Consider the following 15,714-nt stretch of genomic DNA (forward strand, 5'->3'; position numbering starts at 1 on the left):
TATCATCACTTAGTAGGCCAACCTGGAAGGCTAATTCACAACGGGTTGCCTCAGGAAACCCTTATAGATTTAGTAATTCATGTGGTCAACATTACTCGAAGCTGACTGATTTTTCAGCCTATGTAAGGTCTCCAAAACTGTTGTAGTCCGAGTTTCACAAGTTTAGAAGTTTGTTTTGTAAATAATACTTAAGTAGGCTAAGTGCAAGAACTGTATAAAACTGTAGGCTAATTTGTGATGAAACAAACACACTTTTAAAAAACTAGTTTTTCTTTTTAGTTTCAAAACTCAAAAGGCACCGAATTGTAGGAATGACCCAAATAAAACAAATAATTACAGAGAAAGAAATCTCTTTAAAAATTCTCTCTAAACATTTATGCAAATTGTGCAGGCTTACTTTATTTTTAAATAAAAAGTTCACAAAACAGCTTGAGCTGGGAGTATTATCTCTGAACTAATTCCCATATCACACACAAACTCATACACACAAACAAAAAGTATAAAAGGAAATGGAAAAAATGTTGCTTCATAACAATCATAAACAACGTGTCATGTATAATATGTTCGAAAATAATCATTGTAAGAAGCAAAATTACCTGGATGCAATGTCAAATACACAAATATGCACGATTAATTTAAATCGTAAAATCACAAATCAATTTAATATATAACTTTTATGATCAGTTAGAACAGTCCTTAACTGTAGGTCTGGAAACCATACAAATATATGACAAAATGCAAATGTTTCTTTCGGTAAAGGGTATGTCATGTAAAAATGCAACAGTGCATTCTGGAATGTACAATGCAGATTTAACATGAACAGCACTGTCCTCAGGTAAAAGCACATTGTGACTGACTGAAAAACAAAAAAATCCCTATTTTTTAAATGACAAATCAGTTTGCTTTTCGCAAACTAGTTTAGCCTCTTTCAGTAGAAAATGTTGCCTGTAAAGTAACTTAAATGCCAATGCACTACACACAGTATTAGAAGAATGTTTCTGCCTAACCTTGACAGGAAATTTATAATCAAATCTAATATATCACAAGCTGAGTCATGGTGTCACAACACTAGAACTCAGAATCCTATCATTACTTGAAATCAAAGTCTTCACAAAATAACACATTTACGCCGTTTTGCGTGTCCAAAAACACTTTCAGGTTGTCACACTGTATCATCTTGATGTTTTGATGTGGGTTTTTTGAATGGTCTTTTGGGCAGGTCCACACTTGAGTCTTTTTTAGGCTACAATGCAGCACATCATTGTTTTTGTTTTTTTTACATCTGTCATCTGCAATTCTCAGACACTTACAGAGCTTTGTAATTTACACAACATAAACAGCCTTTTGTGACCAAAGATACTTGTCATTTCACTGTAAATGCTGCCGTCATTGTCACATGGGGAACTAGTTTTTTATCTTTTCATTCCTAGAACAGAATCATCTGAAGATAAAAAGAAACTAAGTTTTCAGAAGAAAAAGTACAACCCACTAAAACAGGCTGTCCAGTTGGGTTCACAGTACAAATACAGGTTTGAATTATTTAGGTTCATCTCTAATGTCAAATGATTCCCAGCACACTGCAGGAACCGGACGCATTTTTCTTACGTACTACCACAGTCTTGACGGGCACGTTTGAGGGCACGTCTGGCAAGGTCACATTCCAGCAGAAAATAGTTAGCAAGCCTGTTTCTGTGGCAAAGTTCATGACAAGTATTACCAGACATCATTGTAGAAGGTCTTTAAAGTGGATCGGAGTTCTTTGGTACAGCCAGCTGGGTCCTCCTTTATCAGATATGAAGATTCGAGATTCCTCTGCATTTTATGTATGCATTTCGAAGCAGATTTAGGGTAGATAAATCATGAGTGCACATGAAAGCTCTCATCTGGTATGAGTTTTCTTTAAGCATAGTGAGAATGTGGGGGTTGAGCTATATAACTGAAACCTGTCCCCATGTCCCAGTCCATGACAGCTCCAGTCAAATGTCTCTGGCCTAAGTCTGACCAGACACATTTATGTCCCTTCAGAGTGCAGCCAGTCTGGTAGAACTGCCCCATGCATGGTTGAAGCTATGACAGGTTTCCAGATAGCCCTGGAAAAAAAAGAGGGAAAGTGAGGGATAGAGAGAGGAGAAAAAGCATGAATGAGTGAATGAATCTAAAATGTCACATACACACAACCTGCAATATGCAACCTACACACATATATCAGTGCTATATGCTGGACTTCAAAATTGAGGAGGCAATTTTTGGGCAGTTTTATGGATTTGGGTTTTTAATACACACAAAACATCTGGGGTCAATAAGATTTTTTTTTTATGTATACTTTAAGGATGCATTAAATTGATCAGAAGTGACAATATAGACATTTATAATGTTACAAATTAGCTCAAAATAAATGCTGATATAAATGCTGTTGTTTTGAGCTTTCTATTCATCAAAAAATCTATCAACGTTTTTACAAAAAATATAAAGCAGCACAACTGTTTTCAACATTGGTAATAATATGAAATGTTCCTTGAGCACAAATTCAGCATCTTAAGGCCAGTTGCTGTGTTGTGGACTCTGCTATTCTTTAATATTGAGAACGATTTTTAGAACTATATCTTTATTGTTATCTTTACGGTTATCGTCCTTGGTGTGAACAGGCCTTTAGACATAATAAGCATAATAGACTTCTCTCAAAAACATAAAAAAAAAATCTTATCAACCACAAATGTGGGACTATCAACAAGTAGCCATTATCTTAGAATTTTTATTTGTCACTAGTACTGACTGTTCATAAAATTCACAAACGTTAATTAATTTCTTGATTTATTTCATTCTGTGAGCACACTGGTTATTTTGTTCAAATGACTGCCCTAGTTTTAGATTTTTCTTCAGGTTTATTCATCTGACATAACTCCAATAGTAAGTAGAAAAAAGATGTAGTCAGCTAAACACAATGTAAATGTTTCCTAAATATTATTTTAATCACTTTTTTGGCTTATGTTGTTGGAAAAGGTGTCCCTTGCAAGATGATCAACATATTTGGGCGTCTATGCCATCAAAAAATGTAAAAACCCCTGCACTAAAGCATAAAATAAAGCTGCTAGGGAGAGATAAATATAGGCACAAATTTACCAATCCGCCATAACTCTCATTTTCCATTATGATCACATTATCGCTTTTAGGTCATGCCACCTGCTGCAGAATATTTCTTCCTCATTTTTCTCTTTATTCACACACACACGCACACACACACACACCTCTGCTCAGCAGCTGTAAGTTGCGCCCTTCCTCTTGTACTTGTAGTTGCAGAACCTGCTGGAGAAGCTCTTGTCTCAGAGTCTCCTGAACCAAACCCATCCGTTCTAACTTCTCGCCATTCAATCTCAGGAGAGCACGACCTGACAAAGACAAAGTGACACAGAGAAAGACAGTTTCACTAGACATGAGCTCTTTGGAAACACACAAGCTCTGCAGCCTCTGCATTATGTATGCACAGTTTTGCTGGCAGCTATAAACAAGTTACAGCATTGCAAATCACCCTAAGGTTATTATCTCCGTGTTCCCAGTGATCTTTGCATGTGTGACTATGGTAACATGCTGTGTGGAACCGCTGCCTGAGGGCACAGGCCGCCCCGGGTTCATTTCCCACTTTATTTCCAACTGAGCCTCTCGTGCTGTGACTCTAAACACTTCAGTCCACAGCCTTGTAGAAAAAAACACTGCGCCTGTTTTTTAACTCCCTATATTCCTTTTTTCTCAATTTCCTTTTCTATGGATCTCACCCAGCGTGTCTGTGATCTTGATGCTTTGTGTCCACTGAGAGAAAAGTGAGGATTTGTGGAGGCCGGGAAGCCACACGGGTCCCTAGTGAGCATGGGTGCACTCGAGGAGTGAGTGGGAGAAGCAGCGGTCTAAGTGCCAGTGTGTGAGCGGGACCCCGTGATATGCTCAGACATGAGTCGCATATTCACACCATAATGCTTCAAACCCAAGAAAAACATGGTAAAATAATAATGAAGGATAGCACTATGGCCAGTGAGTCCTAGCTTCAAAAAATCCAACTGGCTGCAGCTTTCCCCATTGATGGCCAAAAAACTACTCATTTATTTCAACTTCATTTTTTGGCAAAAAAATATACACTACCATTCAAAAGTTTGTGGTCAGTAAAATTTTATGTTTCTGAAATTATAATGTGTATAGTAAAATATTACTACAATTTTAGTCATTTCTTATGTTTTCAGTGTTATGTGATCCTTCAGACATCATTCTAATATGCTGATTTGGTGCTCAAGAAACATTTCATTATTATATTCATTAATCATTATTATCAAAATTGTGCTGCCTAATATTTTTGTGGAAGCCATAATACTTTTTTCCAGGATTATTTAATGAATAGCAAGTTACAATGCAAGACTTTACTGCCACTTTTGATTAAATTAATTCACCTTGCTGAATAAAAGTATATATATGTATGTGTATATATATATATATATATATATATATATATATATATATATATATATATATATATATATATATATATATATATTTTTATTTTGTTTTAAATATACTGACCCTAAACTTTTGAACAGTGCTGCAGCTATTGCTAATGGTAATATATGACATTATATACAACAGTAGATATGTTTTTCAGTGCCTGATCCTTTTTGGAGGCACTTAAAAGCTTGAAATTGTTTTTTTTTTTTCTTCTTGTCTTTCATAGCTCAGGCAAGTAGCTAATGAAGGCTTTGGGACTGTACGTGTTCATGAATCATGAAGGAAAATGATACATGTCTCAGATAAATGGCTAAAAAAAAAAAAAAAAAAAACATCCATAAGCATAGATGGCAGATGTTTAATCTCATACTTTTGAGGATTCTGTGCAAGTGCTTAGTGCTAAAAAACATACATTATTCTAGAATATTCCAAATGGAGCATGAAAGACTAAAACACTAGAAAATTCCGGGGGTTGAGAATGAAATTTAACCAGTTCTTTGACAAGAGACGTATTTTTGGAAAACTAGATGAGCACAGGTTGGCTGACCTTCAGCTAAAAGGGTAATGCTTCTGTCATACCATATGAGATATAGTAGATGTGCTGGTGTCAAGGGATTGGTCTGTAACTGCTGAGTATGCGATACCTTTTAAAAGGTGATTTTGTGCAGGGTCACTGAGAGTTTTTACACCGAATGCAATTTCCATATGAATAATGGCTAACGTGTTAAAATCACATAGGAATATATTAAATTATATACAATAATAGTTTTCTTGTTTTATGCTGGATAACACACCTGTAATGGCGTGGTGGGAGAAGGCTTCAACGTAGGTCAAGTAGTTGTGTGGACAGTGTTTCTTCAGCCATCTGCACACATCCTGCTGAGACCACAAAACCACTGGCCTGGAGAGACACGGCAAGGTTGGGCTGGTGTGGTAAACAGAGTATGAGTCACCTGAATGTAACTGAAATACAAAGAAATAGAGCATGGGGAAGAGAGAGACAGGGAGACTAATTTAAATATGCATTTCACAGAAAAGCAGCATTAAAAAACCAATCTCAAAAATGTGACTGAATTGTATGCGTCCTTCTGGAGTCCTACCACGCATGAATGCCCAACTTTTTATAGCACTACTAATCTGAAATCAATCTCTAGCAGAATAATAATAATAATAATAAAAAAAGAATATAAACAGATAAACAGCTCTCCCTTCTGCTAAGACCTCTGGGAAATAGAATTATTATTTTTTTTTTAATAACTGTGTTCCATGTCACGCACTAGCAGTGATTGAGATGGATGTTTTCATCTTACACAGCCATCTGATTGGTTGCCTAACGGACACGGCCATGATTCTGCACATTGAGCTGTATAAATGAAGGCCATTCTAGAATGATTAGCATTCGTTACAATGGCTGCGCTAGTGACATGAGCCACAATAACACTCGCTTGACCTTCATCACACACTTCCATATGATCACAGACTAATTATACAAAATCATCCCGCAAAGATAATTCCAGCAAATCATCCACATTTGGAGCCATTGAGTGTTTATGAGGGCTAATGAAACTGAGTTTAACGCATCTGTGACATACAATATTATGATGTTTGTTTACTGTGACACCAAAAAAAGCATTGCTAATATTCACACTACAATTCAGAAGACATTTATAAGTTACAGAAGATATTTATTTCAAATAGGAATCCTAAAAAAGGTATCATGGTTTTCATTTGGAGTGTCAACAGAGACTTTTTTCAAAAAAATAAAACATTACATAAAAATCTGATCGACCCCAAACTTTAATATCATAAAACCTCCAAAGTGATCCAAAAAATGGAGTGTGGTGGGCTCATGCATAGCAGAAAATGAAAAACAATGCAATGTGCAACTAATAAGTATTATGTGCCCTTGTCCCTTGGTGTTGAAGACTGTGTATCCAATCAAACTCTACTAGTTTTAGTATTATATATTATTTGTATATTATATTTGACTATTTTCTAATGTGCTAGGTTGCCGTAAAAACAAACAGTTTCATTCCCTGTGCTTTGCATATTTTCTTCTCATTCCTTAGTGTTCCATTTCATTAACAGTCATTTATCCTCAGAAAATCACAGTCTTCCATTTTCCCTCTTCTCCCTCTATTTGTTTTGTTTTTCTAAGTCATTTGCCGCCATCTGTACCCCATCCCTCAAGTTCATCTTCAATTTTCTTTCTCCTTCACAGTTTTTGCCCCATCTCTACTGCTCTCTCTCTATCTTTCTCCCTCAGGCAACTTTCTACTTTATGCCTTTGCTGTGTTTGCCCTTGAGGGCAGTGGGGAATTCTTTCATCTGCGACTGCAGGAAATCGCACACATACATTCTTGCACGTGCACATACATGTATACATGCATGCATGCACACATTTGGGCTGAATAAGTGACTGTTCCACTCAGCTGGTCCTGGGCTGGATGCACATCTCTAAAGCAACTGTCTCTGTAGGGCATAAGAGCACCGCAGTTCCTCCATGGCTGTAGAACCCCTCTTAAAATAATAGTTCGGGCAAAAATGAAAATGTACTCACCCTTTGGAAATCCAAGATGTAGATGAGTTTGTTTCTTTTTCAGAGCAGATTACATTACATGCTCACCAATGGATCCTCTGCAGTGAATGGGTGCCGTCAGAATGAGAGTTAAAGTGCTTAATGATGGATCTGTTTATTACAAACACACAGCTGTGTGCTTCACAAGAAATTAATTGATGGGCTGGAGTCATGTTGACTACTTGGATTATTATTGATGTTTTCATCAACTGTTTGGACTCTCATTCTGACGGCACCCATTCACTACAACTTGGTGAGCATGTGATGTAATGCTAAATTTCTCCAAATCTGTCCCGATAAAGAAACAAACTCATCAACATCTTGGATGGCCTTAGGGTCAGTAAATTTTCAGCAGATTTAATTTTTGGAAAAACTATTCCTTTAAGCCCTTGTAGATGAGATTATCAGGCACATCAGTGAGTGCATTTACATCTTTTTAAGTACCTTTGTTACAGCCCTGCCCTTTTCTTTCATTTGTTTTTTTGTTGTGAGCTTGTAGGAACAGAGGCTCCTCCCTGATGGGCGGGACTCTAGAGCTGATCATGGGCCACACCTGTGACACACTATTTAAGAGGCTCATGGATTCTGGCTCGCTCTCTCATTTTTATTTTGTGTTCTTATTTGAAGAGTGGGTTCTTGAGATTGTGTGTTCCCATATTTTTCCACAAGCTCCACAAACCCCATTTCCAACAGTTATTTGATTTGTTGTTCTTTTTAGATTATTCTTTATTATCTTGACCCTAGACATCATTTGTTAAATTTAAATAAACTTATATTCTTTTTGTTGAAACTAATTCTGTGAAGTGTCCTCTTTATGTTGTGACTTTGAGCCGGGTCGTAACACTTGTTTGTGGCTTATAAATAGATCTGATTAAGCAGCTTTCAAACTTTCCCTAATTTAATGCCCATTATTCGTGATGCTCCCTTGAACTGCAGTCTGACATGCAATGGAGACAAGCTGATGCAATCCTTCTTACTCTGCAATGTCCCTATAGGCAATGCTATAGAGAGAGTCTACACATTACAAAATTTGTCAGTGAGAGAGGAATTCACTCCACTTAAATGTAAAACATTAATTATTTACAGTATGAGTTCCATTCACACAGACCCCAGAGGATCAGTGCGAGCACAATTCAACAAGATACAAACCCTAACCATCAAAAATGGCCCCCGGTACACAAATGCATACATAAGTCACATTTTAGACTACAAATAGTCAACAGGCACTTGAGTTTCTTATTTCTTCTTTGATCGTTCTGCGATGACATGTCTAAGGAAAGTGGCGTGTCTTGGCAAAAGTTTATAGACAATCACAACAGCGCTGATGAAAGTGAGAAAAGATTTGTGATAAAAGTGACGTCTTCTATTTTCTTTTCTTCTTTGTTCACTCTTTTTTTTTTTTTTTCTGGGAAGAGCACACTGTGTGGTGAGATGTCAGTGAGTCTTTCATGTACTGAGATACACAAACCTGCATTGTTGAGAAAAATACTAACAAGTGTAGCTGGGCTGAACAAAGGATTTGTGTATGAAGCCATTAGGGGAAGAGATAAAACAGAGCTGTTTATCTCTGCTGTCACTGTAGCAAGAGGCTAACAAGGTTCACCATTCATTAACGATGGTTTAAATTAAGGCCCAAAAAGTGCAGAGGTTAGTTAGGATCTCATCAGCTCCTGTTTGGGCTTTTTATGAGGAATAAATTAACATAGACGTCTGATCACGCCAAGCTTTTGATCATAAATTCACTTTTTGGAAAATCAAAGGCAAACAGTCTGAACCTTCGCACTCGGTTCAGCAAAATGCAACAAATTTAAACCCAAGTTCAGAAGATTCACATTAAGTCTGGTGTTCCTCTTCCAATTACTCTGGCAAAAAGCAAGATTTGTGAACGTTGTTTGAGACTTGTAATAAATTAGATAAAAACAGATGAAACATTTTTTATCCATTAAATATAATAAAACATAATATATAGATGTTCTTTTGATCTTTGTATCATATTTTCCACAAAAATATTAAGCAGCACAACTGTTTTCAATATTGATAGTAATAAGAACTGTTACTTGAGCACCATCAGCATATTAAAATGCTTTCTGGGAGACTTCTTTCAAAAATATTTTAAAAACTTAGTGACCCCAAAGTATATATGTATTATAATATATATATATATATATATATATATATATATATATATATATATATATATATATATATATATATATATATATATATAAATTATTTTCAGAGAAAGGCAGCTCCTATCTAATGTGTTAGTAACATTTTAATTTTGCAAAATTGTTTAAACCTTCATATTTAATCCACTAAACAAAATTTCCAAATGAACAGCACCTTTGAGAATTTCACTGAGGAGATAAAAAATACTAATTTAGCACTACAAAAAGACAAATGGAAAAGAAAATGGAAATGACCACAGAACACTGGATTTGCCTCAAGTAATTACTTTTGAATACTATTAATTAAGGCAGAACAGATAATATTATCTATCTCAGTTTAACAAAATCAGGTTTGGGTCTAATTAGTATGTTCAAACCTGTCGTAAATTCTAAGAGGAGTCTAATTGCGTGGGAGAGACTGACTTTGACCCACAAAGCTCTGCAGACCCGACTTGAGGTACTTGCTTCGTTAATATGCTAATTCAGAAGATCAAATGAAGTTAAAAACACACATTACGACCCATATCTTTGCTCGCAGTGCTCAAATCAGCAGTGCCCATGTGACCTGAGGCCCACAAGGCTTTTTAAAGCCATTCTGTGGAGAGTGGTCTCTTCTCTACCCGCTGGCCTAACGGCATCTTACTCATTCTCTACAAACTAAACACGCTTTTAGATGGATGGAAAGATGGAGAGAGAAAGGAAGCGTTTTGTTGCCAGACCCCCCCTCCTCCACCTTTTTTAATGCACAGGTTTTCATACAAGTGCATTTCTGAAAGGCGAGACATTATTTCCCAGTATTAATAATGCAGCAACAGACAGCCATACATACATTATATCAGCACACAAATTCTCTAATGATAGCTTTTAATAGCTAAAGTATGGAATAACTGAAAGCTGCCATGGCATTAGCTCTGCTGTATAATAACTATAGTTTCTAAAGCCTATACTTTGCAGTTTTTCATATCGGTCACATAAATTTGCACTGCAAATAGTGAAGTTAATAGTTTATCTACTTATTCTTTCATATGATATATGAATATGGTAATCAACTAGCTACATTTTTGAGTAGCTTGGCCAACACTGGTCTTCTTGAGATGAATTTCAAGATCATGTGAAAGTGCACTAGAAAGAGCTTGAAAAAGATTTAGTTTTGATACTCAAGTCATGTTAATGAGATGGTACAAAATGATGATCATTTGAAGCAGATACAGAGAATAAAAACCACTTGGCTTTGCGCTTATCTTTATTATTTAATCTGAAGAATAGGAATGTCTGTCTTTCTCATGCTCAATGAGACTTTTAAACCACCAGCTCTGATAATAAGACAATAGAATCTTTATCACAGATTGCGATGACGTTTTTCCACAGTTATTAACGTCATAAATGTAGCCGAGTTTTTTTATATTTTCATTTTTTTTAAATTTAATAACACTATATTACGCTATATTACCATCAAATTACAAAAGAAAATAGTTATCTAACACCATGAAATACTGCCGGCAAATTAGACATCTTTCTCTGTTCAGACTTCCATAATCAATTTCTATATTTTTTTTCTCTTTAGGAAAGTTGTGGAAACACTATCATGATTTTTTTGGGGAATTAAAAAAATTATTTATTTGTTACACTCCCGTTCACCAATATAGAAGCTGACCCAACTATCATGTGAAAAGGGTTTATGTATGCTCACATTCAGATAGACTGAGCTGTTTATTAAAGATTTCCTTCTTGTCCTCACCTGCAGTCCTTCGGTTCCAGGCTGTTGGAGTAATTTGACCGTTCGGCCGCCGGCTGTTTTGCGGCTGTGCCCTTCATGCCAGGTAAGGTTTCCACCTGCACAACGACTCAGTTGGTACTTAAAGTCCTCTGGAAGAGCCCTGTACTCCACCGCAGGACGACAGAAAGTAAAACTGGAGGCCGCTGCAACAGAAAAGGAGAGATTCTGCATTTAAACACACATTCCATCATTCTTTCTTAAATTGTCACTTCACTCTATAGAAAGACACAGAGATGTGCAGCAGCACTGTTTGTTTTCAGTCAGCAACCTGCATCAGGATGACTAGTGCCTTGTAGGCGATTTAGTGTTTATGTCCATCAAAAAAGCTGTTGTTACAGGTCAGTTTGAGGACTTTGTTTGTCATTAGGGTTTTGGTGGTTAAGAGAAGGGTTTAAGGTTTATAGGCTTAAGTAAAAGCAAATAAGAAATGTTTGAATGACCCATATCTCCTGCGGCTGACTGGGTGGCTTGGATTCTTCCCAGAATAATACCTAAAGATGCTAGTCAGCAAAGTTAATGGGAAAATTATGCATTAGCGTGTCAGAGGGTGATAAAAAAGCAGAGCATTGGTAGCCCGTGGGGTAATCTAATGAAAAGCATATGTGGCACCAGATTTCCAGGAAGGAAAACTTTAAGTGCTGCTAAATACCAAACGCCTCGGAAACACTGGTTCTTGCTGAGCTAGATAAAACTAGCATTTGTAATTCACGAAACAGTTAACAGAAAATATTATTAATAAAGACATCCGCTAGGATCTTCCTGGCACAAAATATGCTTTAAAGGAAAAGTAGACTTTAGTTCTTTTGTGAAAAACCAAAGGAGATCTTTTGAAAAATGTTTCAGTGTTGTTTTTGGCAGGGTTATTATAGTAAAACCATAAAAATAAAAAAAATCTAATAAAATAAATGTTTTATTAAATGTTTTATTGCAGGTTGTTGCTAAGGCAAAAACCCTCATTTTAGTTTAAGTTGATGCAGTAAAATAACTAAAATGGAATAAAAATGAATAAAAAATAACACTAGTTTTTGGACCCCACTGACATTGTATGTCATTGTATGAACAAAGCAACTAAAAAATTCTTCAAAATATCTCATATAAGAACGAGTGATGCAGGTTTGGAACAACATGAGTAAATGAAGAATTTTCAGTTTTAGGTGAACTATCCCTTTAACACACAATAAAGACAGTGTACATACATTTAACTGTGAGAGTAAAACTGTGAAAAAATTAGCAAATTTCTAAAAGCAATACAGCAGACCAGCACAGCACAGTTTCGCTCGACTGGTGACTGTAAATGAGTCAGTGGGCAGCATAAGCAGATTTTCTTCAAGACGCTGCGAGAGGCCAGTGCATTAGCAAACAAAGACAGAGACGGTGTGCGTATGCGCTCATTAAAACCTCAGACTTTCAATCACCACCTTAGTCTTAACACAAATAAGTACAATCAGTCATCTCTGTGCATGACAGTGTGTGACGGTAATATATCTCCATATGTGTGTGTGTATGCATAAGCACGAGTTGATGAGAGGGAGACTATAAGTTTGTGTGTGTGTGTTGGAAGGTGGAGGCCTGGATGAGATAAAAGGGATGTCTTTTGCTCTCGTTCCCTGCAGCCTCACAGGCGGCTACAAAGGCCGTCCTCATCAAGAGTGCATGGGGGATGCCTGCCTGTGTGAATGCATTTGGGATGGAGTCACAGATGAACACAGTCTTTCATCACAGTGCCTCTGAAGCAGACATTAGAGAGATGTCGCACAACTGTGGCTGGAGGGTGAAAACACGTCAAGGCCTGTTAGTCCTGGACAGATGTTGCCCTTATTTTCTATTTATTTGTGCACAAAAAGATGTGCTCCTAAATCTAGACACAGTATACCTTCCTGAAACCTTATTCTTGACCCACTAAAGGGAAAATGAAAAAGTTTATAGATAGCAGAATGTGTACATTTGCGTTCAGGTCTGTAAGATTTTTAAAATGGTTTTAAAAAGAGATTTATTTGAGCAAAAATGCTGTAAAACAGTAAATTTAGTAATGTGCTTTTACTATTTAAAAAAAACTGTTTTCTATTTGAATATATTTTAAAACATAATTTACTGCTGTGCTGACAACACTGATTTTTCAGCAGCCATTTCTCCAGTCTTCAGTGTCACATGATCCTTCAGAAATCATTGTAATATGCTGCTTTAAGAAACATTACCTATTATTGTTCAGAAGAACTGCATTTATTTGAAATAGAAATATTTTGCAACATCATGAATGTCTTTACTGTCCTTGCTGAATAATGGTCTTAATTTATTTCAAAAATCTTACTGACCCCAAACCTTTGAATAAACGTGCATGTGGTTCTTGTATTAAAAATCTAATCTATGTTCAAGGCTGTAACCATCTTAAATTATTCTTAGATGAATATTCATAGTGGTATACCAGTACAGGCTGTCCAGTGGTTGATTTGTAAAAAGAGTAATTTATTTATTGATACAATCATGTAGCTCGAACCTGCACAATTTTTTTATTCTGTAAAACACAAACTAAACTGCTAAATGAGCAATCTGGCAAAATGTTCATGTTGCTCTATTCCATACAATAAAACTAAATGGTGACCAGATGTTGTCCATCTCCAGACTTGACCAATAGCAATTTTTTGGTGTCATTTTCATTCACTGTATGGAAAAAAGCAGCATCGCCATCTCCATTTGTTGTCTACAGAAGAAATAAAATGGTATGAGTTCAGAATGACCTGAGTGTGAGCACATGATGACACAACTTTCATTTTTAGGTTAAACTATTCCTTTAAACTATTACATTTGAATTTCGTGAATATGTGGTTGCAGCCAGGCTTCATGGCCAAGCACATGTGACCCATTTCATTGTATGCGTCAATCAAAAAAATGAATCTAAATCCATATTTTATCTAGAGATCCATCATCCATGACAGCTCTTCATTGCCATAATTAAATCCAGGCCAAGGTGTTTTCTCACCTGCTGTACCCACTGGACTGAACTAACGAGGCGGTCTCTTGTGAGAAACCAAGCAAGTGTGCCAGAGATCTCCGAACAGCATGAGGGGTTTGAACTTCAGGAAGGGAGAGAAACACAACATCTGTGTGGAGTAATGAGCTACTACAGACTGAAAGAGAGTGAGAAATGTGGAGCTGTAGCTGCTTCAGATCTATTTGGCCTCATTATCTATGCTGATGAATGCAAAAATGAATATGCAAGCCTTCATTAAAGTGGTGTAGTGACACAAACCGCTCAGCAGGTAACTGACTAACTGAGGTAACTACAGAGATTGAAGACAGTTCCATTGTGTTCTGTGATTTCATTCAGTTGTTTGAATGTGTGAGGGAGAAGGAGAGAGTTTTTTGAGGTTTTCAAGGACGTTGTGGAATGGTGTGCAGGGTTTTGTCAATGAGAAGCTATTATTACAAGTCAACACCTTTCAATTTACACACACACACACAAAAATCACAATGTTCAAAGAAACAGATAGGCTAATTCTTTACTCAAACTTCACGACATATCACTAAACCAGTTATTTTGGCATTTTATACTCATAATGGAGAGCCTGAGGGGAAAAAAAACATTATTGCTTGCTTATTAAAGTTAGAGCTTTCGTTAAACATATGCAGCGCGTGTAGATTCATTAACAGCAACTAACTCGATTCAAAATTAATTTGAACTGATTCAAAATACAAGGCTGTGACCCTGAACACACTGAAACCCCAAAATTAATGAGCCATCATACACACGTTACTTAGCAGACTGTCAACATGCTAAATTCTTTAAAAACCAACTGGGTACAGGCTATTTTATCCTGAGTAGATATGCCTTTTACTGGAAAACAATATGTGCTTAAAAATACGAGAAAGTGCCTACCTGAGTGCAATTTTAACATTAATATTTAATTCAAATTATATATGATATATTCAAAATTATATAATCAGGAAATTAAAAAGAGAATATTATTCTGAGACAGCGGATACATCGAATCATCTCTAGCTTGTAACGTGCCAACTACTACGATCATCTTTATGAATAAAATGAAATAATATAATTACCGTCTACTGCCATGTCAACAATCCAGACTCTGCAACAAGCAACAATACTCCTGTTAGATTAAAAGTTGGGAACTAAGGTGTCCCGTTTTCCGCCATGGGCGCCTTGAAAGGTGTTTCTTTAGCAGGTACATCCAGAGTGTAGTGATCGACTCACGCGCTTCACAGTGTAAAATATGAAAGTACACACATCGCGCGCAGCTCATTCTCACACTGACGCCTCCCCACGCACACTGATCACTTCAACCAGCTCTGTTATGAAGCTTTTCATATTTTGTGAAGAAACGCCTCTTTATTAGCCTACATAATTTATTTAATATAGTTCAAATGTACGATCTCTTAAATAAAATAAATGAAACATACATCTAAGTAGGCTATATTAGGCTATATCATAAATAAATATCATGTTATCGCACGCAACCTAGCCTATATAACATGGGCTTTGCTAAATTGAATCTTAAATCTACACATTTTTAAAAAGTAATTAAAATATGCAATTTTTTAAATATGCTCGCTAGCATTGTGTTTTAGGTTATTTCAATCGTTATATTTGTCACCAAAGGGGTGTTTCGTGAGAAACGGTCGTCTGATGCTCTCTCACGTCCCAGTGGGAGAACGCAAAGCCTGTAATTAGTCTGTGAACTGCAACATGC

General features: G+C 36.4%; 1 protein-coding gene across 1 annotated transcript; it reads right to left on the reverse strand.

The window, feature by feature from the left end:
• Nucleotides 1-390: 390 nt before the first annotated feature.
• On the reverse strand, nt 391-15,440 carry samd10a (sterile alpha motif domain containing 10a). The gene is made up of 5 exons (XM_058784928.1): nt 15,065-15,440; nt 10,970-11,151; nt 5,280-5,448; nt 3,246-3,386; nt 391-2,090 (listed from the first exon to the last, which is right to left on the reverse strand). The coding sequence occupies exons 1-5, from the start codon at nt 15,075-15,077 to the stop codon at nt 2,068-2,070; spliced, it is 528 nt and encodes a 175-aa protein (XP_058640911.1). The 5' UTR covers nt 15,078-15,440; the 3' UTR covers nt 391-2,067.
• Nucleotides 15,441-15,714: the final 274 nt, after the last annotated feature.

The sequence above is a fragment of the Onychostoma macrolepis genome, chromosome 08 (genome assembly GCF_012432095.1).
Source record: "Onychostoma macrolepis isolate SWU-2019 chromosome 08, ASM1243209v1, whole genome shotgun sequence".
NCBI classification, from domain to species: Eukaryota; Metazoa; Chordata; class Actinopteri; order Cypriniformes; family Cyprinidae; genus Onychostoma; species Onychostoma macrolepis.

Bases quoted from the DNA above. Each gene is read 5' to 3' on its own strand.
- samd10a (XM_058784928.1), bottom strand. The intron at 5,449-10,969 runs GTGAGGACAAGA...TTTGTATTTCAG, and splicing joins CTGGAACCGAAGGACTGCAG to TTACATTCAGGTGACTCATA. The intron at 3,387-5,279 runs GTGTGTTATCCA...TGTCTTTGTCAG, and splicing joins CTCCCACCACGCCATTACAG to GTCGTGCTCTCCTGAGATTG.